Source organism: Cololabis saira, chromosome 10 (assembly GCF_033807715.1).
Source record: "Cololabis saira isolate AMF1-May2022 chromosome 10, fColSai1.1, whole genome shotgun sequence".
Classification (NCBI taxonomy): Eukaryota; Metazoa; Chordata; class Actinopteri; order Beloniformes; family Belonidae; genus Cololabis; species Cololabis saira.
Window position 1 is genome coordinate 24,518,875 of NC_084596.1, and position 22,826 is coordinate 24,541,700.

The 22,826-nt window shown below is 39.4% G+C and overlaps 1 protein-coding gene across 4 annotated transcripts in view; it reads right to left on the reverse strand.

Moving 5' to 3' along the window:
- LOC133452682 (ephrin type-B receptor 1-B) overlaps positions 1-22,826 on the reverse strand; it is a 177,160-nt gene that overhangs the window by 29,928 nt on the left and 124,406 nt on the right. For all 4 annotated transcript variants that reach the window (XR_009783275.1, XR_009783273.1, XR_009783274.1 and 1 more), the window contains 4 exons: positions 13,551-13,675; positions 6,672-6,834; positions 4,314-4,422; positions 2,676-2,740 (listed from right to left, as the gene is read on the reverse strand). Coding sequence is in view for 1 of the 4 variants with exons in the window: in XM_061732220.1 (XP_061588204.1) it covers positions 2,676-2,740; positions 4,314-4,422; positions 6,672-6,834; positions 13,551-13,675 (462 nt within the window). In the remaining 3 variants the exon portion in view is untranslated. The remainder of the gene's footprint in view (positions 1-2,675; positions 2,741-4,313; positions 4,423-6,671; positions 6,835-13,550; positions 13,676-22,826) is intronic.

Below are 22,826 nucleotides of genomic sequence, written 5' to 3' on the forward strand. Positions count from 1 at the left end.
CTGTCAAGACAAATCCTTCATGGAATAAAAGAAAACAATGTGCCATGGATTGGATGCTGGGAGTGTGTGCTGAGACTTCATAAATGTTGAAATAGTGATGGCTAAGGAACTTGTGTCTATGAATAGGATCCCTTATCAACAATTATTTCTATACTGAAAGTGTCTCTGATCTTTTATTTTTATGACTTTTGTTAATTACATGTAGCTCTCTCAACTGTAGCTGTCACAAATCTGACTACTACGACTGTAAGTCCACAGCAACATTAATGAGACCCAAGCTGCCACTCCTATGGCTTTGACACAAAGGAACTGTGTTGAAATACTTTGCTGTGTCAGGTTCAAGAAAACTCAATCCCCTCGGGTGAGCCCCTTTTCATACTGCTTGGTTGGCAGTTTGTAATACAAAGCCTATACGCATTCCTTTGTGTCCATATGTGTGATTGAGTGTGTACAAGATAATATGTTTGTACCTCCAGTTTTCCTTTCCTATCAGTCAATGCCCAGAAAGTGTTTAAAAAGGATTTAATCACAGCTATCATATACCGTAGCCCAAAGAGGTGTCAGTCAATGCCACAGTATACAGGAGGGAAACTGTGTTTTACATTCACAGATGCTTGTATCTGCTCGTAATTTTACTTTTACTGATTTTCCGTGTCATGAATCCAGTCTTTTTTAGCAATGGTTAATGTTTCACACTTATATAGCACCTTTTAACCTGGTTTTAGGTTACACAGAGCGCTTTACATTGTGTTTCTCATTCACCCTACACATGTTTAGATTCATGCCTGTATTTATCTTGGTCAAGGTGAGGCTTCAGTCACCCGCTTCAGATTAACATGAGCATGAAGTAGGGCTGGGCGATATATCGAGATTTTAATATATATCGATATATTTTCAAACGCGATATGGTACGAGACAATATCGTTTATATCGATTTAAAAAAAAAAAAAAAAAAAAAAAAAAAATTTTTTTTACATTTTTTTTATGATTTTGATATAGCTTATTTTGTGACAAATGGACTTGAATGTTTTATTTGAGATTTGCACAAATGTTTTTTTATTTGCACAACTGTCAACCTCAGTGGAAAAGTCTGCCTGTTACTGTCTACATTGTATTAATTGCACAGTGTATTTGAATTTAATTGTTATGCAGGAAAGGGATATTTGTTTTATTTTATTCAAGAAGCATTTTTATTCTATATATGCAGGAAGTTTATTTTTATTTCATTTGTTTTATACATTTTGATATTGTGCAGACCTCTGTTAATAAAGGTTCCTGTGTGACATTTGGCACGAGGCTTTGTATTAAAACTGACTGCTAACAGAGATGCTAACAGAGATGCTATGCTATAATGCTTTGGGGGAAACCCCAATTATGGCACAGAAAAAATATCGAGATATATATCGAGTATCGCCATTCAGCTAGAAAATATCGAGATATGACTTTTGGTCCATATCGCCCAGCCCTAGCATGAAGCATAAATGAAGCCAACAAAAAAGGAAATGATTAACAAGGACTGCGACATGTAGATGAGAGCTTGACTACTGCAAGAACGCATGTGTAGACCAGATCAAAGAAAATCAGATTTTCGAGCGCTATCTTATAAGCAACCCCAGGGATAAGGGAGACGAGGACATGCGACTTAATAAAGAGAGCTATGCCTACAAAGTGTTAAAAGTCCACATAAAATAATTGACATTTGCAACTAGGGAGGAAAAAAACAAGATGCTACAGCAAGACGGAGCCAGGACGATAAGTCAGGGAGATATATCATTCAGTACCATCCAGGACTGAATACCAAGCTCTAATAACCTTAACACAAGTGGAGCTGTCTGAGATGGATACCTTGAGCCTCTGTGACCCTTTACCAAGGCTAAGTGACAAGATACTAAAAGTCTGCCAGAAAATATTAACTCAGTGCTGCATGTTATGCCTCTTTAAACCATCACAGAAACCAATAAAAAGGGAAATGGAAGTAATCCCTGGGGAGCCAAGCACCTGTCACTGGTTAACAGAACCTGTGCTCGAAATATTTTGATCCGACAAAGTTATCTTTGAACTTCCTGGATAGAGTACGACTTGAGGCTACAAACATGTATATGTTTAAATGTTTGAAACTGCACAACATCAACAGGACATTATGAGTATTTCATCAATAATTCAATGAGACAGTGGAATATAACCCTAGAGACCAATTCAAAGCCAGCTGTAAATGTTAACATCAAGTATAATATATGGCGTGATTATGACTTTCTCCTTCTGTTGTGCTGCATAGACCTGAACCCCCTCAGCAAGACCATCGGATGGAGTGGCTAAGAAGAGTGGCTACATCTGCACAGATTCACTGATCCACCTCAACAAGGCAACTATATCAGAATGTCATTGAGACTAGATAAATAGAGTCAAATGGTGTTGAAGAAAGGCAAAAGGATCACAAGTGATGGGGTGTACTACCATGCTATGTATATATTAGCTCGTCCAACTGAGCTGATATATACACATCCTATTTGATTGTTAGTGACATGAGAGTAAGAGCACTGAATGAACAGATGTGTGCACATAAACAGCTTTTCATGTTTTAAACATAATAATAGACATGAAAACATGCAGTATGTGACTAAAAACTTACCATTAGCCTAGCACAACTTTATGATTTAGTATTAAGGTTGACTCACCTCTTCCTGTGCTGTAATGCTGTAACTTGTCACTGTACACAGCCTCCTTGGTGTACGCTCTTTTCCTACGAGAGCAGTGGATATTGAGAGAGAGAGAGAGAGCATGAGAGTTGACATGATGAAAGGAAGACTAAATAAGGTTTCATTTCTGTTCACTACTTTTTGCATAGGCTGAAAATGAAGCAGATGAAATTGAATCAGTTGCAGCAGGTTAGCATTGGCACATGAAGTTTATGAAAATGAGCTGATTTTTAATTAGACCTTGATAGGATCGCTCCCCTTTTCATCTGTCTCCTCTGCTTCAGCATCAAAAGAGCCTGGCCCATTTGATGAACACTTTACAAGCTCAAAACGTGCATGCAGCACCACTTTGACTTTCATATGCTTAAAGGAAAGCAAGTCAGGTATGTGACAATGTGACAAAATGGTGCAAAATGAGAATAGTTTAACAGGGAAAAGTAGGAGTTGACACCATCTCTGTGGAATAGAATATGTCACTTAGAAAATATAACTGCTTATCTTTAATTTCAATCACATCAATTGCTTTGCTGATATTATGCTGTGACATTTTTGTCTTTTTAAGCGGGGACATTTCTGAGGAGGAAGATAAGGGGAAAAAATGTCACTGCATTTAAGACATAACGGGCTTTACAAAATGTATGCACTATGTATTTTGTGTTGTCTTCATTTTTTGCCTTAAAACTGAACTGTACCAAATCCTAAGGTTGCTAAATGAAGTCAAATTATACAACAGTCTAGTACGAGTTCACAAATGTTTCTTAGCCAGTCCTTTTGTGAACATCCATCCATCCATTTTCTATACACGCTTTATCCTTCGCAGGGTCATTGGGGTCTGCTGGAGCCAATCCCAGCTCATTACAGGCGAGATGCAACGGTCAACCCTGGACAGGTCGACAGTCCATCGCAGGGCCACATACACAGACAAACAACCAGACACACTCACACCTACTGGCAATTTAATATCATCAATTAACCTACTATGCATGTTTTTGGGCTGTGGGAGGAAGCCGGAGTACCTGGAGGGAACCCACGCAAACACGGGGAGAACATGCAAACTCAACAAAGAAAGACTCCCTTTGTTAACATCTTCTTGATAATTATCCGAAACACATCTGCCTTTTAGCGTAATGCAAATCTGGGTAAAACAGATTATTTTCATGATTTAGCTTTCTAGCTTGGATGCTGTGTTTTCTCATAATGAAGAAGAATTTTGGAAACAGTAACAGAGAGCAAGAAATGCAGAATGCTCATAAACACGAGCTGCTAATTGGTTGTCTTATCACAGCAATCAGCAAGAAGGGAGTTGGATAGATTGATGTGTCGACTCGGTTAACGCCGCGTGTTTGTGGTTCCAAATGACACTTTTTAAGTCATTATGTAAAATATGGCTCCATTTAGAGAAATATGGTCAATAAGACAGTGCATGGTAGATAAGGACACCCCGTGTATTAAACTGGAAATATAACAGCAAAAGCAGTAGAACAAGTTTGGAGTCTGACAAAATAAAGAATTAAAGAAAAAAAAGTATTTTTTTTTTCTCTCGGACAACTGTCACAATAAATTGAGATTCTTTGCAGCATGTATTACAATAGACAAGAGAAAGAAGAATGTGGTTACCTGCTGCACACGATGGAGATGGCAATAAGAGAAACAATGAAGACCACTCCGGCTGCTGCCGACCCTGCAATCAGAGGCAGCTGTTCCCTCAGCTCAGACTTGAAGTCATCTGCATTGCACAAAAAGAGGACAGACACACCGAGAGCGGTTCAGATCAGGCTGTGTTTATTTAAAAGAGGGTACATACAGGAAATGATTTGGAGGTGAAGAGAGGAACTGGAAAAAGAAATGGCAAAGCAGATCTGAGGGATAGAGAAAACATAGATATTTCTGCCAACAGTTGCTGACTGAAATCCAGACCAAAAAACATGCTGTGTTTGATATTTCTGGGATAGACAGAGAGTGAGAGACGTGTCCAAAACTTTTGGTGAAGAGCGAGGGAGCCCTCTATCTTGCTAGTGGAAAAAGCGGACAAGGAAATCGGCCTTGTAAAGCTTTTTGTACAGACTTAAAACAAGTTATTCACTGTCGATAAAACATACAGCTCAAGGAGATTTTATTTTAGCCATGGACAGAGATGGCTGGTCCAGACGACAACCTCAGTATTTGCCTAAGCAGAGCCCATGCTTATCTTTTTGTGTGCCTGCTTTTCTGTGACAGTGGCACCAAACATTATAACAGCACAATTTAGCATGCTGCAAGCAAATCGGCAGCTTCTCAATCCCATCCCTCCTGCAGAATGTGCCTATAGGATTAAAGTGATAAAAAGAAAACGAATGCATCTTCAGAGCGGTGTGAAAGCGGAAGGATATGAGGAGACTCAATGTGACAGGAATTGCTCACTCAGTTAAACTTGCACATTTATCAATAATGTTTCAAGCAAATATACCAGCCACTTAAGCTCCAAGATAGTATTTCTCTTATCTCCTGATGTATGTTATACTGTATGTGAAAGATGCATATAAATCTCCCTTTCACACATTTGAGAATGCTAACTTACCCTTCAGGACCGGCAATCAGGAAAAAATATTCCAGTCTTAAAACATGCTCCTATTACAGTCGGTTAGTTCTTGAAGTTTCAGGCTATTATTACAATGGACCTGTGACATTATTCACCCAACTAATGGACCGATCACCAATTTTTAATCACACAACTCAATCAACTCTGCATTGATTCTGAGCAGGAGTGTGTTTGTGTGTCCAGAAAGGAAAAAAAAAAACAAACAAAAAAAACATGCAAAATCAAGGTGTATGAAAACGTGCTGACAGGGAAACAAAGGGGATTATATGGAATGATGGTGGCATGTTGTCTTGATTAGGTAATGAAGCGGCAGGAAGAGAAGGAAAATAGATTGGTAAAGGGGGCTGGAGGTGGAGGCGTGGGTGTTATCGTCAGCTGTCCTCTTGTGTCTGCCGCTAATTGCCATGATGAATGTCGTGCTATGGCAACCAGCCAAGGGATTTACTGTAAACAATGTTAACAAACATCAAGTATACATGCATATTGTGCTTTTTTTGCACGTGCATCTGCTGATTTCTGCTGTATATGTGGTAGACGGAAAGATAATTTGTGATCAAGAGGGAGAGGGAAAATAGAAGGCCACCATCAAGTGGGCCACCATCTGCTCCGTACAGGTAAATAGCCAAAATGATCACCTTCATCATCATTACTATCCTTCTCATTTTCCCCTCCCTCAAGATCATCACTGTGTCATACACTGTTATCACTTTTATTAGCAATGACACAACGTGGAAATGTCACCCCTGTCTTTGATACATTATGAATGATAGGTGCACGTGCTTCAATGTACAGTCGCTCTGCAAATGAGTGTTACACATATTCAGTAAAATGTTTAATCCATCCAGTCTGAAGTATGCTGAGTTGGTTGTACAACCAATTCTGAGTCTGAAAAGGTGATATGCGACCCTCACAAACGATCACATCTCTTTGCACAAACACGAATGAACATAGTTCCACATCTTTGCCAGTTTTCCAGGTGTTGCAGCCCCTCTTCCCTAGCCAGCATCCCCCATGCCACGAATGGCAAAGAATTAATCTCATCAACTACTAATCACAGCTATGTATCTGGGACGGCTCTCCAGCAACAGAAGGGTTGGCTGAAAAACCAATTAGCTGACAAAAGACACTCAGCGTTACACTTATTCAAAGCCCCCCACAGAGCAAAACCTGACCGTGAAGGAAATTAATTTTCCTGTAGAAATAGAGGTGCAATCAAACATTTTGTTTCTCCTCCATCTCTTTCAACAACAACAATGCAGCGACAAATTCAAAGAGGCACCCAAGTGTTAGAAAGAGACGGGCGTATGTATGTGTGTGAAGTGAGAAAGCAACAAGACAGAGAAGGGAAGAGGGAGACAGGCAGAGAGAGCTGTTTGTCCTGGCTCTGCAGTCCTTACCATCTGTGAGGGTCTGGAAGCACATCTTGCTGCTGTATTTGCCAAAGCCAGCCACAGTCCGTGCGCGCACCTGTACGACGTAGACCGTCCCCGGCCTGAGGCCCTCCACACGAGCAGTATTAGTTTGGCTACGGAGGATCGTGGAGTTAATCTCTGCATGGTCCTGAAAGCAGCAGTAAGCAGAGGAAGGATATCAGAGATCACGTTCCAGAAACATGTCAATGATAACGTTTTATGACAAGTCAATCATGGAAATTCTCAAGAAAATCGAATTACTTGAAAATAAAACAGTAAAGTGGGTTAACAATGACTTGAATACCGAGGACTAGTCCAGGGACGTTGGTTAGAGTTTGAAAGTTATATATTTTAGTTGTAAACCAGACATATACTGTAAGAACAGCATGGCATTGTTGAAATAAACAACAGCAAAGAAAGTCAAATGAACAGATGTGTGTCAAATGTCGTGACGAGTTCTCAAAAGTGCATAATTCTAGGCTGATTTGGGTCTGTAAAAGCGTTTCCATTACACTTTTGCGATAAACTGGATTATAGAATCGTCTGAAAAACCACCTTCAGAAAGCGTAAAGCATTTTTGTGATATTTAGGAGTTCCTTGGAATTAGAGCCTTTTCCATTACAGGTTTTCTTTTTCGATATTTGGGTTTTTGCGCAAATTTAGGGGAAATAGAAACTTGACTTGAAGGGCTAAAACTGAACGGCTAACTAAAAGTCCTAAACAAACAGAACAGAAGTGTGTTATGTATGTCATTTCAGAGGTCCAAATGTGTGCTCTCATGAACAATAAAAGATCAGTAAGTAACACAAACACAATATGGTAACTAAAGACTAAAAAACTATTTTTTGAATAGCAGTTGGTGCTTCTGACAGTTAAGAAAAAAACTGTGTAATTCTTTGTGTTTTATTATGAAATGTAATTACTGCAAGACAATTCAACATCTTATTTTTTGTTTTATTGTATGATGTGAGCTGCTTCTATAGTGGAAAAGTTCCAACAGAAGACAACATATTTTAATATTTGTTATTATTACATGCCAAAAACACAACCTGAAAGCCTAGGGAGGGCACACTTTGGCCCAAAAGCAATCTTAGTATTTCTAACAGTACGGTAATTGCATTCAACATTGACTTTACAAACGTATCCACCGCACATACCTTGACTACAGAGGTTTATACTAACCTAGCGTCGGCTAAACACAGCAGTGATTTCTGATTTAGCAAACGACACAGAATGTAAAATGGTTTAATTTGCTGTAAATGTTCACCAGAAGCTCTGCAGCACCTCCGACGTGGGACTTTTGAAAGAGCTGGAAGCCGCGACCAATTTTGATTGACTTACAGTGGGCGTGTTCCCATCAGCTTCCAGACCAAGGTGGTGGCATTAAAGTCAAAGGAAAAAGGAGGCTTTAAAAATGCTCCTATGAAAACAACTATGTCCCCTGGCTGATGCCTCGTATATTGTCCATTTAAACTGCATTGCTTTTTGTTTCTCTACAACTACTAGGTTGGGCTGAGGGTCCTGGAACGTGTGTGCATTAATCTTGCTGGGAAAATAGTGGCATTAAACACAATTTGTGTTCATGCATTATTAATGCATTAACTTTGACAGTTTGAATACATATATATATATGTATATATATATATATGTATTGGATATGGACTAATAGCGGTTATATAGCGGTTACATTAAATACAGCTGTCGTCTGAACAGTGGAACTCTTTCACAGGCTCGAGGGAGCCAGTCCGGCAGTCTGCTGGAGTGTACTTTGGGAGGTACGAGGTCTGCTGTAAGGGATCTGTAACGACTGAGGCCCATCACCCTCCCATAATGCAGAGTCAATATGACAGCCAGAAAATAACACTGCCCCCACACTACACCCACCACTGCTGGCTGCTGAGAGCTAGATGCTGACAAAGTCGAGAGAGGGCTCTCGAGAGCGGAGGGGCACATTTTTCTGCGTCACGGATACAGTGTAAATAGAAGCAGCCTTTTCTTTTTTTTTTTTGGTAAACAGATCACTGTTCATGGCTGAACTAGTACATCTTCTGGTATATGTATGAACGCTCCTGAGTGGAAAAAAAAGAGTGACAAAATTGTGGTAAAGAAAAAAAAAAGCAGAGAAGAAGGGAAAGAGGCTGGAGGAGGAGGGCGGAGGAGAAAGAGGGGGCTGAAGATCGCAGGAAGCGATAAGAAACTCGAGGCAGAGGCAACCCACACTGAAATCATTATCCAATCTGATTGGTGTAATTGAATCATTCCGGTTGCTCCGTCATTGAGCAGACGAGGTAAACACAGCTATGAAATCTGCTCCCAACACACACACATAATGATGTGTGGAATCACATTAACTCTTATTGGACACTCTGGGCTTGATGAAGACAAATGTTTGGGCTTGGGATGTGGGAGCATCCAACAGGGTTTCACCCTATCTGTGAGAGGAAAGAGATATTTATAAATGACATGCTGGATATAACTAGTTTAGAGGGTTTAATCATTTCATGGCCTTTTTGGGTTCATGAGATCATGCGATGTGGTGGAAACAAATACTTATGAAACTTGACTTTGGAGCAACAGGTTCTTTGTTTGAAAATAGCACGAAACACAAGGCGCTCATCGAGAAAGTGGAGCCGCAGTCATCTATTCATATGGTCGAAGCCATAGTTGAGTGCACATGAACCGCTCAGGGTCAACATTTGCCTATTCCTGCTATTTTCCTTCTCAAAACCAAACCTCCATCTGTTCCAACTGAATAGAGGACAGGTGAGCAGACAGATGGCAAACCGCCAGTGGCATCCCTGGGGGGGGGGGCCTTTAGTTTGGACTGGCCCCTCATGATGCCTGTCAAACGGGTATTATGTGACACACACACACAAACACACATCTGCCACTTAGAAATGAGCTGGCATTTGGCATTCCAGCAGGTTAGAGGATAACCAATAAAAAAAGGCCATGCCAGGAGGGACTTCCAGCTATGAGAGGTCCTCTCCTGCTGCAAGTCAAATAGGGATTAGGAGGACCACACCCCAATTCACTAAACCAAGACGAGAGATGCAGGTGGGAAGGCAGATGGTGGACCAGCCAATCAAAGGCATTGCCAGGGTTGACACTGTAGGGAACTTGGTCTCCGCAGCATTCAGCAAAACCACAAAGGCAAGCTCAGCAAGAGGGGTCTTCCTAAAACACCAAATTCACTGATTAGTGTTTCAAATTCCTCTCCATGTTCTGACGGATGGTGAAGCAACTTCATCTTCCATATATTGTTTGTGTTATTTCAAGTTGCAGGATATGATAATTTTTTTAAAAAGGTATTCATTTCACTAAGAAATGCTCTTTTTTGTGATTATTTCATTCATTGTAGACTGAGTTGTTGTGGTTATCTCATTGTTATCCTCCATATTATACTACATACTTTGTTAATTGGTAATCTTGCATCAAAAATATATTATATAAATAGAAACCTTCATGTTAGCATATAGTTGATGTTTTTATTGTGTAACTGATTGGTCAGTTCTAGTCTTGTCAAAGTGCTGTGAATCCAAAACGTATTCTTAACATGTTAAAACTTTCAACTTACTTGAATAACAGTCAACGCTATCTCGTACTGAGCTGCCAACAATCTGCCACGGGGCTTTCTCTCATTTATTTCTTTAGATTGTTTTTTCAGTGAGTTTCGCCAAAAACACATTCGCTGTGACTGTCAAACCCACTCCTGTTGCAAAGACCACCGAGACACAATGTGTCATATTGGACCATAAAAATATGCAGCACTTCGAACTATAAGAATATTACTTTACTCAGTGTGCTTCACTTGGTAGCTGAAAGTGTGTGTGTGCCATGTTAGTGTGCCTGTTCTTCAAAAAAATGCCAACCACCCAAAATGGACAGCATGGCCACTTGGCATAAAAACGAACATGGAGGGATACCATGTGTCCTCTTCACAGTCTCAAACACACTTACAGGCATGCAAATAACAGACTTGCTCAAAGGAAAACTGGAGAGTTTATGGGAGAACATTCAAATGTTAAGTCTGTGAAGTGAAACAAAGTAAAAAAAATATCTCCCATTAACATCCCTGATTAAAGTATACAGTCTAAGGAGAAAAAATAAATAAGGAGGAATGCAAAGATCTTAGCTTGCTACAGAATAAGTCCTGTTTTTCACAAGATACTTTAAAGATCTAAATTTGGCTCAATAACATCTACGTATTCAAACGTGTTGTGGTCAATGGTTGAAAGGAAACAAGCAAAAGAATAATAAGGACATAACTCTGGCAAAAACCTTTGAGAATTGTATACAAAGCACAAACCAATGCTGCAGATGGTGCTAGGTTTGATATGTTGCAGATCCTGGTGACATGCTGGAGTACTTAGATTTTTTTCTTCGGTTTCTCACACTGTGGACGACAGTACTCTTGCTATCCTGCACACATCTAAACTGCTGAAGACAGATGTACACAAACACAAGCACAAACTCATTCAGACACACACACACACACACACACACACCGTCTCTTCTGACAGCGACAGAGCTATCAGTAACCGGCTGCTATGCTCCAGCCTTAATGGAGGGCCTGACCTCTGCAATGCTGAGTTATTTCCATCATCCCCAAATTTTCCGGCAACCAGAAGAAAAAGGGTATGAGAAAAATGGAGCGAAGGAGGCAATCCGATTCTGCTTTTTCTCTTGAATCATTTAACTCATTTAATCCTGCCTCCAAATTTACGGGGTCCTGGGAAAGCTTACTCTGTAATAAGAAGAAAAGTAGAAGAAACCTGCAGAGTGAACATCCTTCAATATTCAGAGCGGACTGCAGTCAAGGCTTCCAAAGGGAGTCTTTTAGAGTCATTACTTTAAGTACAGCTTTTACTGTCGTTATTGATGAAAGTTACTGATGGTTTCTGATGATGCTTGTTGGTTGTTTCTGCTATGAACCATGATCACTGGATAGCAGTTTTTTACTTTATTTTATTTTTGTCTGGATAGCAGATTTAATAGAAATAGTCGTAAAACAACCAACTTGATTCCAGTGTACACTGGAGTTTGTTTTCCTTTCTTTCCCTGAATAAAACGAGAGACATTTACACAGCTCTTGATCTTGACTAGTATTCAATAGTTTTTAAATTCTCTTTTTAGACGTATAATTAGAACTGAGATTAGGTCTACTACCGCTGAGACTATTGAACAACTTAAGAGGCAGACATAAAGAGATAGAGAAATGGATACGGATAAAAAAAAATGACTGGGTTTATCTGTAATTATGTTTTATTACTTAAAAAGGCCACATCCTCCCTTTTTGGACCCATTTTCTGGACCTATCAAGCATTCAGGTAATAAGAAGGAAGGTGGCACAAGTGTGGCATAAGGTGCTATACAATTTAATTTCCTGGTTTTCTCAGCTAGCAAGATAGCTGTGCATCTAAGCAATAAAAACAAAGGTGTCAGATATGTAATTTAAATAGATTTGTCCCCTTGCAAGTACAAAATACTTTTAACCAATAACATTTTAATCATTATCTACCAGCTGCTAGTTTTGCTTCCGAGAACTGGTACTCAATCATGTACAAAAGCACAACTTCACTGACAACTCAGATGACGATGGCTGGCTGAAGAAAAGTCTGTTCAGAGAGCCATGAAGAAAAAAAGATCTTGTCAGATCCAAACAACAGGGTGTCAAAAATGATCACCATAGGGGAAATCTCATGTTGACAGCCCAGTGTGTCACAAAGTAATCACTCGGTTTCACCTGATGTGTCTTACTCAGCCTTACATGCTGGATCGTCTCTAGCCAAATAACTGGAAATATGTGCAGGTAGGTACATTTAAGCACAGTTGGAGGAGCACACGTTGTACAGTGTAAGACCTCTCCATCATTTACATCGTCTCAGTTCAAGTGCAAACCTTGTCCTTGATAATGTGCAATTTGTGATTACGCTGTGCTCATCTACTTGTTTGAGGATGTGCTACAAAAACATCAATAGGATTAGGCTTCATAGATATTCATGAGAAAATTGAGACTGTGTACGTACATGTTCTTTACACAATACCAAGCTGTCTGGTTGACGAGGCTTGTCAGAGTCACGAAAGTTGGATTCAGTTTCATGACCAGTGCAATGCCAGAGGTAGGATAACAACAATAGATTTAGCTTTCATTGCACATTTAAGATGCTAAATGCAATGAATAAAGTGTGTATAGTATATCGTTTTTTTTAATATGGTAAATGTATAGTAAATGTGAAAAAAGGCAAAACAACAAAAATTAACCCCTGAATTTTGTTGGAAATTGTTGGAAGTAAAGAACATGAATGAAAGAGATACTCATTAATACACATGACTTATTTATATATTTTACTGGGAGATTATAAAACAGCTGAAGATGAACAAAGTCCGAGGCCAAAACTGAGCAAGTCCAACCTTGCAATACCCACTGATTGGCTTTCAAAGGTCGAGCAGGGGCCCAAACAAAAAAATAAAACACATCTCCAATCACACAGTATCATTATTTCTGAGGCCTTGGGAAAAGCCTACAGGTCAATACTGGTGCAGCATCGCCACTGAGGGGTAGGCCTGGCGACTTAATAAAGCAGATGTATTGTGTGTGAGGAGACGGGTCGATGTGACTCCCCCCAGACGCAATACATTTTCACAGCAGGACAGGGTTACTGCACTGTGCAGAGCGGGCCCGGCGCAGAGGTCAACCTACTCAATTCATCAGCAGCAGAATCCAAAGAACAGTGGGAGAGAAGGAGGGTGCATGGGGACAGAATGTTTTATCAGCACACAGGGGCTCTACTCACAGATAGCTCGGAGAGAAGGGAACACGGGTGAAAGAAGTTCACCTGCAGGTATGCACATGCCGCTTACCTTCTCATAGTAGCGCAGCTCATAGTCAAGGATGATGCCATTGGGTTGCTCTGGCTGAGGCCAGGAGAGTGTGAAGCTATTCATGGTGGAGCTGATTTGATGCATGATGGGAACTATTGATGGGGCTGGAAGAAACAGAGAGAGAAACACTAAATCAGTCAACACCAACAGGTAATCATTACAGATTTGTCTCACGTACAGCTGTTTGTTGAATGCAAATGGATGTTGATTTGGGATGACAAACAAAGGCATTCAGTGATAATTTTGAATGAACGGCACAGTTAGAGGCCATTAACCCAGTTTCCTCAAGTGTCGCCCTAAAAAAATATGTGAGAATATGAATTTGACAAGTAGAGCAGTGTGCAACTTGCTATCCACTTAATTTGAACTAGCTGTCACAATACTTCAAATGAAAGGCAGAGGTTTAAAAGTCATATTGATTTTTACTTCAGAATCAAATTATTACACATTATTGTATAAAGCCTGCTATGGGATATCCATTTCATCTGCCTCCCAGCAACTTTAATTCCCGATACATGGTAATGCATCTTATATCAGCCTCTAAGTGCGGTCAAATAACTGTATGTAGTAGTACAGATTTTAATAACAGAGTAGGCTTAGACCCTATAGAATTTAGCAAATGATACTTGTCATGAGTTACACAAAACTTTCTGTATAGCAGTAACCAGAAAAAACGTCCGTCATCACTACCCAGTAAATCATCTGAGGCAGAAGTGCGTATAGTCAAACCACAGTACAGGACAAATTCATATCACATGAATATTAGCTTCAATAAATAGGAATATGGCTCTGCAGCTGAATAAGCATTTGTCTTATGTTTGCATTAAGATATGTTTGTATATATATATATATATATATATATATATATATATATATATATATATATATATATATATATATATATATATATATATATATATATATATATATATATATATATATATATATATATATATATATATATATATACACATATAGGATCAGCCAAATGTATATGTTAAAATATGTTAATAATATTATGCTGATGGGGCCCGTAGGCTCGACAATTCCTTTTCATTGTCAAGGTAAGTACTCCTCAAATAATTTCTGGAGTGCCATTCTGCATTTTGAGAGACCTTGTGTCACATTGCCTGCTCCTCATCTACATAATGTTGAAGTCTAGGCTACTTTATGCAAATGAGGTACAACCTGAAAGGAATTACTGCCTTTTAAGAGTACTGGAAACCTGAATACATGTTTTTATTTCCTTCTTTCTATTTTTAATGTTCCTTTATTCATTTTCTCCATTAAATATTTTCTTGAGTACATTCAAGAAAACTCATGACAAATGGAGGATTTCAACCCAAGTCTACACCATGAGACTACATGAAGCAGAAGGAGGGAGACCAGGGATCGGTGAGCGTTAAAGCCACCATCCAGAAACAACAAAGATCCACACATTCATTCAGAGGATGTCCCCTATCTGCAGAGCAGCAAGACTCTGATGAGGTGGAGGAAGAGATGGAGGAGGACCATCGTAGAAAGAGATGTCCATCCACATCATGTATCACTGGCAGACTGAAGAAGTGGCTGACATTGACAAGTTCTACCAATGGCTGGAAAAGGCTGATTTCAAGGACAACGTGGAGGAATTAATCATAGTAACACTAGCTCAGGCCTTGGGCACAAGAACAATAGAGGCGAGTGTCTACCACACCAGACAAGACCGCAGCTGCAGACTGTGCAAAGATGCCCCTGAGACGATCCTGCGCATAACAGCAGGATGTAAGATGATGGCATGTGAAACAAACATGGACAATGCTACGATCAAGTAGCTGGAATGGTGTGCACGATCATCTGTAATCAGTATGGGTCGGAAACCCCATAATCCAAATGGGAGACAACTCCAAGAGTGGTGGAAAAAGAGAACCAAGATTTTGAGTAAACTTCCAAATCCAGGTTGATAAAATGGTGATGACGAGCCAACAGGACATCATGGTGCCTCCCGAACGGCAGTAAAAAGCAGTAGTGATAGTCTTGGCAATCTCAACAAACAGCAAAATCAAGAAGTAACACGATAAGCTGGAAAAATATCAAGGGGTGGAAGGAAGAAATAGAAAGGACATGGACAGTGAGGGCTAACTGCGGTGCCAGTGGTAATCGGAGCAGTCTGAGCTGTGATCTCCCAGCTCCCGAGAGCAATATAGGAGATCTTTATCCAGAAGAGTGCAGTCCCCAAGCACCCAAAACAGCTTAACTTTGCTTTTATTTATGTATCAATTTCTTTTATTCCATATGTGAACATTTATAAGGTTTAAGTGTATCTTAACATCTTCATGGTGCCACGACAAAATAGTGTTTATTTGCAAATCAATTTATTTAATGAAATTCATTCAAACTGTTTTCAGAAAATCATCAATGTGCAAATAAACCTTATTCTAATATAAATTTAAATGCCAAATCCAAATGCACTTTCATATCAGAATCATTTGTAAGCTGCGTCTGACTAGATTACGGCTCCTCCCCTGTGTCTGCAGACATAGATGCAGTCCCACGCAAGTCCATGCTCTACATTTTGTGTGTAGCCTGCTCGCTGCTTGGGGTGGGTCGTCATTCCACCTGGTCCCCACTCACCATCTTTCTAAATAGCTCATCTCTTCAAAAGACGACAAAGTGATCTTTTTTATCACACTCCTTTATGATTATTTAATTTATTTTCCCTTTCTATGCAATTTTAGGAGAAGAGTTCCAGTGGGAGAGAATTCCCAGCCCTTCAACAAATTGCTGTTGTTTGAAAATCATGTTTTGTTGCATGAAACGTGGCTAATTCAGTCTTGATTTGAGCGTCAGATCATGACAGCGTATAATGTGAATGTTTATCCCGTCAGTGTATGGATTACATTCCATCTGTGTTCCTGGGCTCTTTCCACCAGCCTTCCCTTCCTGATTCATACTTGACGCAGGCTGGGCTTCACCTCAGTGCACCTATGCTCTCTCCGTCTCAGGCTGGTTCATGCTCCACTAACCAGGGCTGCCTTGGCCGAATTATCAATTATCAGCCACAGACACACTGTTCCTGACAGACACAGGGGAGGGCTAGAACAACTCCTCACCGAACTTCTGCAGGAAAAAATATCAGCAAAGAAAGACAGCACCTCTGTTCCAAATTCAAATATAGCTTTCAAGTGCATCAATAATCTCTTATTCTTTCTTATTTTTCATGGATATATATTTTAGAGTTAATTTGTTACCAATATGCCCATATGTGAACTAGCTTTAGATAGGTTCAAGCGCTTGTTTTCATCGATTCACTTGAGGCTTACTGATGGTCAGTCTGGTTATCTCCCAGCCAGACTTTGATTTTGGTGTTATGGACCCTTTAATCTAGTTCACTTAATACACACCACTTCCTCACGCTGTAAAACCATTGTGTGAGTGCTTTTCAGGGAATAATTCCACAGGGATTATATCTGAGGGTCTCAGCCACCATATTTATGTGTTGCCATCATGTGAAATTGCATACATCCAACATAATATATTTTGACACCTTAATCAGGTTTAGATGCATTTAAACCCGCATTTTTTCTTTGAGTGCAAACACAACAGGCCCCACCTCCCTGACTCCACCATCTGTTGTGCTCAAGCAGTATCTTTTACCCAAACAAAGCAAGTGAAAAAATAAAACCTTATTCATTGTTTGTTTTACAGTAGTTATGTTGTAAACAGCATGCAAGAACACGTCTTCATCTCTCCACAACTCCACATTTTTTCCTCAGTGAATGGCTTCACTGAACAGATCTGTGATCTCGGTCATTTGTCTTTCAGTAATAATTCAGACCGGATTTTAGGCATGTTTCCACCGTTATCCTAATTAGGCCAGCCAGTGACAGCAAGTTTAAAATAAACTGTCAAGAAAGCTGGCTTGAAATCATTCAGCATTGTCAGGACATTTGTGATTTGAGCACAACAGAGTAAATTACAGTGTAGCAAGGAGATGTATGCTAATCTGACCGGTTCATAATTCTAACACACCATATTGACAATGTATCAAAATGTAATGTAATGTAATGCTGATTGTACAACATTCAATGTGTGCCGAAGCTTTTTTTGTCATTTGCAATATATTAATTTTAAAAAAGATTTTCAAGACCATGTAGAAGTGGTGACTAAAATGTTATGCTACTCTGAAAATGCATGTAAAGCTTTTTTTTTTTTTTTTTTTTAATATTGACAAAATGTAAAGTGAGTCCAGTTTACTGTAACTATTTAACAACTGTTCTACATTTCTGGAGTTGATACAGATCCACAAGGACTGTATAAACTTAACGAGAGACTTGACTGTTATCAGTTTTGCACACTACCAACATCATCTAGTGAGATTTTGCTGAGGAGTTGTTTTTGGCAAATCATGTCACACACAGCATTAAGATTATTAAGATATAGACTTGTGCAATTCACATAAGACAAACAAAGACATGAAAAACATAGCACTTCCTGCTCCAAAATAAACACCACGGGGTAAGAACTTGTCAGATGTGTCATGCCTGTCTAAAGTTCAGCTCCATGAAGCACTGCTGACCCTTCCAAATGTGCCCCGCACTGCCACCCTGGGACGATGATGCTGACATTGATTGGTGACTATGTCTTGCACTCCTTTTTCCCTCTTGCATTCCGCCTATCACTTGCTCCTGTACTCTACTTTTATCTGGTCCCACTTGCAGCCAGTGGCTTTTAATGCAGAACCTGGCTCACCATTTATCAAAGTCAAAGCCTGTGTCTGACTTAGAAAGAGATGTGCAGAAGGAGAAGAGACCAACAAAAAATAGCATGAGGCAAAATTATTAAAGAATGAGAAACTTCTCCTTTGTAAATTTAATCTGTTGTGGACTACAGATGACTTGGCATATTTATGTGCATCTAGTATAATGTGCAGGTGCCACAGTTGTAAATGCTATGGTAATCAGTGCACCAGGTGCTTAGTGTACATCATTTTCATTTCTGTCTCATACACTACAAATAAATCTGTGCATTCCATTGCTCCTGTATGAAGCCAAAAAACTTTTGATTTTGCATATCTAAAACACTGAATCCTCATCTTTTATCCTAATCTATGCTTTAAGTATCTGGATCAGATGCTTAGTTGAAAATTTGTTGATAATCCATCACGACCTTACAAAGATAATGTCTTTTGAAAGATCCCTCCAACTGTTCATACCAGCTGAACATAACTCATCTGATCAAGAAACAGATCTTTAGTATAACATCTTACAAAATAAAACAAGTAATACATATAAAACTATTAATATATCTGTAGCTTTTTGGTCATTGTGGGATTCCTCGAACAGAACAAGGAGTCTGTACGCTCCTAGCACACCCTTCACATCCCAAGTCATAATTGCTACTTTGCTTCAGTTACCACCAGCGAAATGATTGGACCGAAAAGTTACATCATATTGGCTCAGCTGATCTTGCGCCAATGCCTGACTCAACTCTGTGAACAGGAAAAAAAAGTGCATAAGCACTTTTACACATTTGTGACCACACATTCCAATCTATTCTTTCTCTGTTGTGTGCTTGAAGTTTGTGCTTTAAGATCCTGCTGCACAAGTGAAGCATACAGACTCCTAATAGGAAGTCAGTGTCTCAGACGAGGGGAGCAGCCTATAGTCATGTGCCGTATGTCAGTCAAAGCCAAAGGTTCAGCTGCAAGCCAGCTTATTAGTAGGGGCTCAGAAGGCCAAGCCAGCCATGACTACAAAGTAATGAGCCTCTCTCAAAACATCTTAAAGAGGGATGAGTTCAACACCGTGGATTTCTGTCAAGGACCCATAGCTTGAATTATTTTCCACAATCATATTATACATGGAGGCTTCTGAACATAGCTCAGTACAGTTCTATTTCGGAAAAAGACAGAAGCTGTAGATGTCTTGAGTTTTAGTTCAGGTTGGCACAGCACATATATAGCCACTGTCACTTATGTGCAGTGCAATAATATTTTATTACAATATAAAGTCATCCAAAGTGACAGCTGAGCTTAGAAGTCCACACTTTTCTGCCTGCAACTCACACCTTGCTTCCTGGATCTAGAGATGGTATTCAACATTTATAACAACAAGGATTAAAAAAAAAAGACAATGAGACAGCAGCAGCATGACAAAACTCTCAGAGACATACTGTATGTTTGAATACGGTGAGAAGGTAGTAAGAAAGAACAGGCTTTAAACCCGTGTAAGCTGAAGACACACGATGAGTACTGTTTTGAATATCCTCCATGGACACATTTCCCTAATATGTCATTTGACTTGACAAACACACAGAGTGTAGATGTCTGCAATTCATCTTGTTGTTTGGATTGCAGTTAAAAGCAGTGGATTTTACTATCTTGAAAGCAACCGACATCAGAATTGCCGTAAAAAGGATGAGGATAGCAATGTTTGCATTTCTGCAGGAACAGCTCTCCAAACATTAGATAAGTGGAGGAGGATTGTTTGTATATATACTTGGCATTCTGTGGTCTGGAGGTTGCTGGCACACAATCTAGGTCAAATAGGATGTGCCAGTAAGCTCAGAAAGTGAACCGTCTTATCATCCATGTGACTAGTACATATTTTCCTTAATTCTAATAATGTCTGTCTTAGAGGGTGCAGTATATAACATTTTTATGTCTGTATTCTTTGAATGTTTGCATGTATGTATCTCCTTGAGAGGAATGGTCACAGAAAGACTCACACTCAACCACACTATTACTCTTGGTCCTGTGGTTAAGTCAGCTGTTGAGGGTAGTATTGACAATTCTTGTGCTGTTTAAAGAAGGAGACCAGGATCGCCCAGCTCAGGCTTTGCTTCTCAAGTCTTTTTCTGGATAATACTTTTGTAACTGTGGCATAGTGAGTGAGAAGAGTCGGTTGTCCTGCAACCAGAAGGTCCATAAATAAGTTGCCTACTCATGTACCAAATCATAATTATAATCACTTGTTGACATCAACAGTTACAATTCCTGTTACCTTGTTACAAGTCCTGAATTTTCCCAACAGAAAGTTGTGGCGTGGAATATTTCAGGTCCATGTTGTCTCCAAAATATTAAAAGTGAAAATAAGTGGGTATGCTTTGTTTGCATGTTTTACATTGTTGCAACTTTTTTCTAAATTTGGTGTTGTAAACGGTGTTGATTACAGACACTTTTCACCCCACAGATGTTCAAAAATGTGATTTAGAAGCAATTAAAACGCTTTCTCTCAGACAAACTCAAAAGCACTACTGAGTGTCACCATATGAGAAAAAGGTTTTGCTGTAAGAGATATCTGTATGAACCAGCTTGCTACCTGACTTAACCACACAATAAGGTCAGCTGGTAAATCTATTGATCCATATCAATTAGTTTACACGGGCATTACTATGAATATATTTATAATTTTCATCAGTTCAAACTTCTTGAGACACTATCTTATTTACATGGTATTTGTTTAGTAAATTCAATATGGGATCTTCACAGCTTGCCAAAATGGCCTTGTGACTTATTACTGCATGCAAACCGTCCTTTGTTAACACCAAAGATAAACCCAGTGTTTTGAAGGTGTTTTTTTCCCCCCAAGTGCATTCTTACCATCAATTTCTTTTTTTTTTTATGCTTGTGCATTGACAGTGGCCTTTTACTGAAGACCCCATTGAGGCTAGAAACAGTGCAATTACGTGGCGACAAAGGGGCCATATAAGTCTGGACATAGACCTGGCAGATTACTGGAGAACAGCTCATTACTACAACAGACTCAACAATAGGCCTGGGTAATACTTCTTCTACATCTATTTGTCAAGTGTACTATTAGCCTGTCAAATTGGCATAGTCAGCACCATTAGGCCACCTTGGTAATCAGACCTATTTATCCCTTCATTTTCCCCTTCACTGTCACAGTCTGCAGGTCTCATAGAGAATAAGAAAAAAAGGCCTCCAGTGTCTCCATCCTGCCTTCTCTTCTTCATCATACTATCCTGACTCATTTTCAGAGAAAGGCAGGTGCAGTAAATCATTATATTCCTCTGAGAGTTGATGCAATCAAATGTGGTATGTCCTCCACCCACCACGTCAATTTTATTTTCATAATGTACTTCTGCAAATAAAAAAATAAAAGGAAAAAAGAAAAAGGGAAAAATCTGGATGAAGGAATTATTATTTCAATAGTTTTGGAGATAGAGTGTATTAGCATTCTACAATTCAGGTGAAAAAGGACCAAAATGGATTTTAATTGACAATTGTTGAATAGATTAAACTGTCTTTTCGGATGTATGACTCATCTGAACGAAACAAAACATAACATAAATTATGAAAAGGCATGGCCAACCAGTTTCCAAGGACCAAAGCTAACAAAAAAGAATGACAACTTAATATAAACCTTGTATGTTTGGATTTATACCCTCTTCCACTGATGTCTGCCATCTAAAATGTATTCACTCGGAACTTGAGTGGTACATGGAAGAGGGCATTCTTGTAGTCCTTCAAAGTGCACACTAATTTTGCTGCGACTTGGCATCCAAGCAAGGTCACCCCAAAATTAGACATTTGTGAGTCAACAGCACTGAACTAGGCAAAAGTTGTGAGTAATGTAAAACACACCCGTGTTTACATCACTCACAACTGTTGCCTTGACAGATGCCTTTTGCTCCTCCACTTTGAAATATGTCAAATTTTTTGCTAACCTAAAAGTATGTTTCAGAAAGTGTTCTGTGGTGTCTTTCACAACTTCAAGAATTACTAGGCAGACTTGGGTCTTCAGATCTTTAAAATACAAAGAGAGAGATTAGAACTACAATGCCAAAACTGTCCCATCTTTAATGTGATCTTCCAACAGAAATAAAAAAATCCAGAGGGACAAAGGAAAATTACGACCATTTAAAGTAAAAAAAACAAACAGAAAACCCCCCCTGCAATAACTACCTGATGGCACAAGTCTGCACACCCTTTCATAATGGGCTCTAACTTCCATTAGCCCTGTAGGTAAATAGCAGACACCTGCCATCAATTAAAGTGATTTATCTGATTAAAATCAGATAAAAGTCAGGTGCTGCAGTACTAATTGCTTAAATCTTTGAGGCTGCATTCTGCTTAGAGCCCTGGGCTACAAAGAGTTGCCAAAGAAAGTGTGAGACTTAAATTTTTGAAAAGTTCCAAACAGAGGAGAGATATATAAAAACATGAATAGCACTGCACAAACCTTGGGACACTATCAAAACCCCCCATCGATAAGTGGAGAAAACATGGCAACCCAGAGATATTGCAGAGAT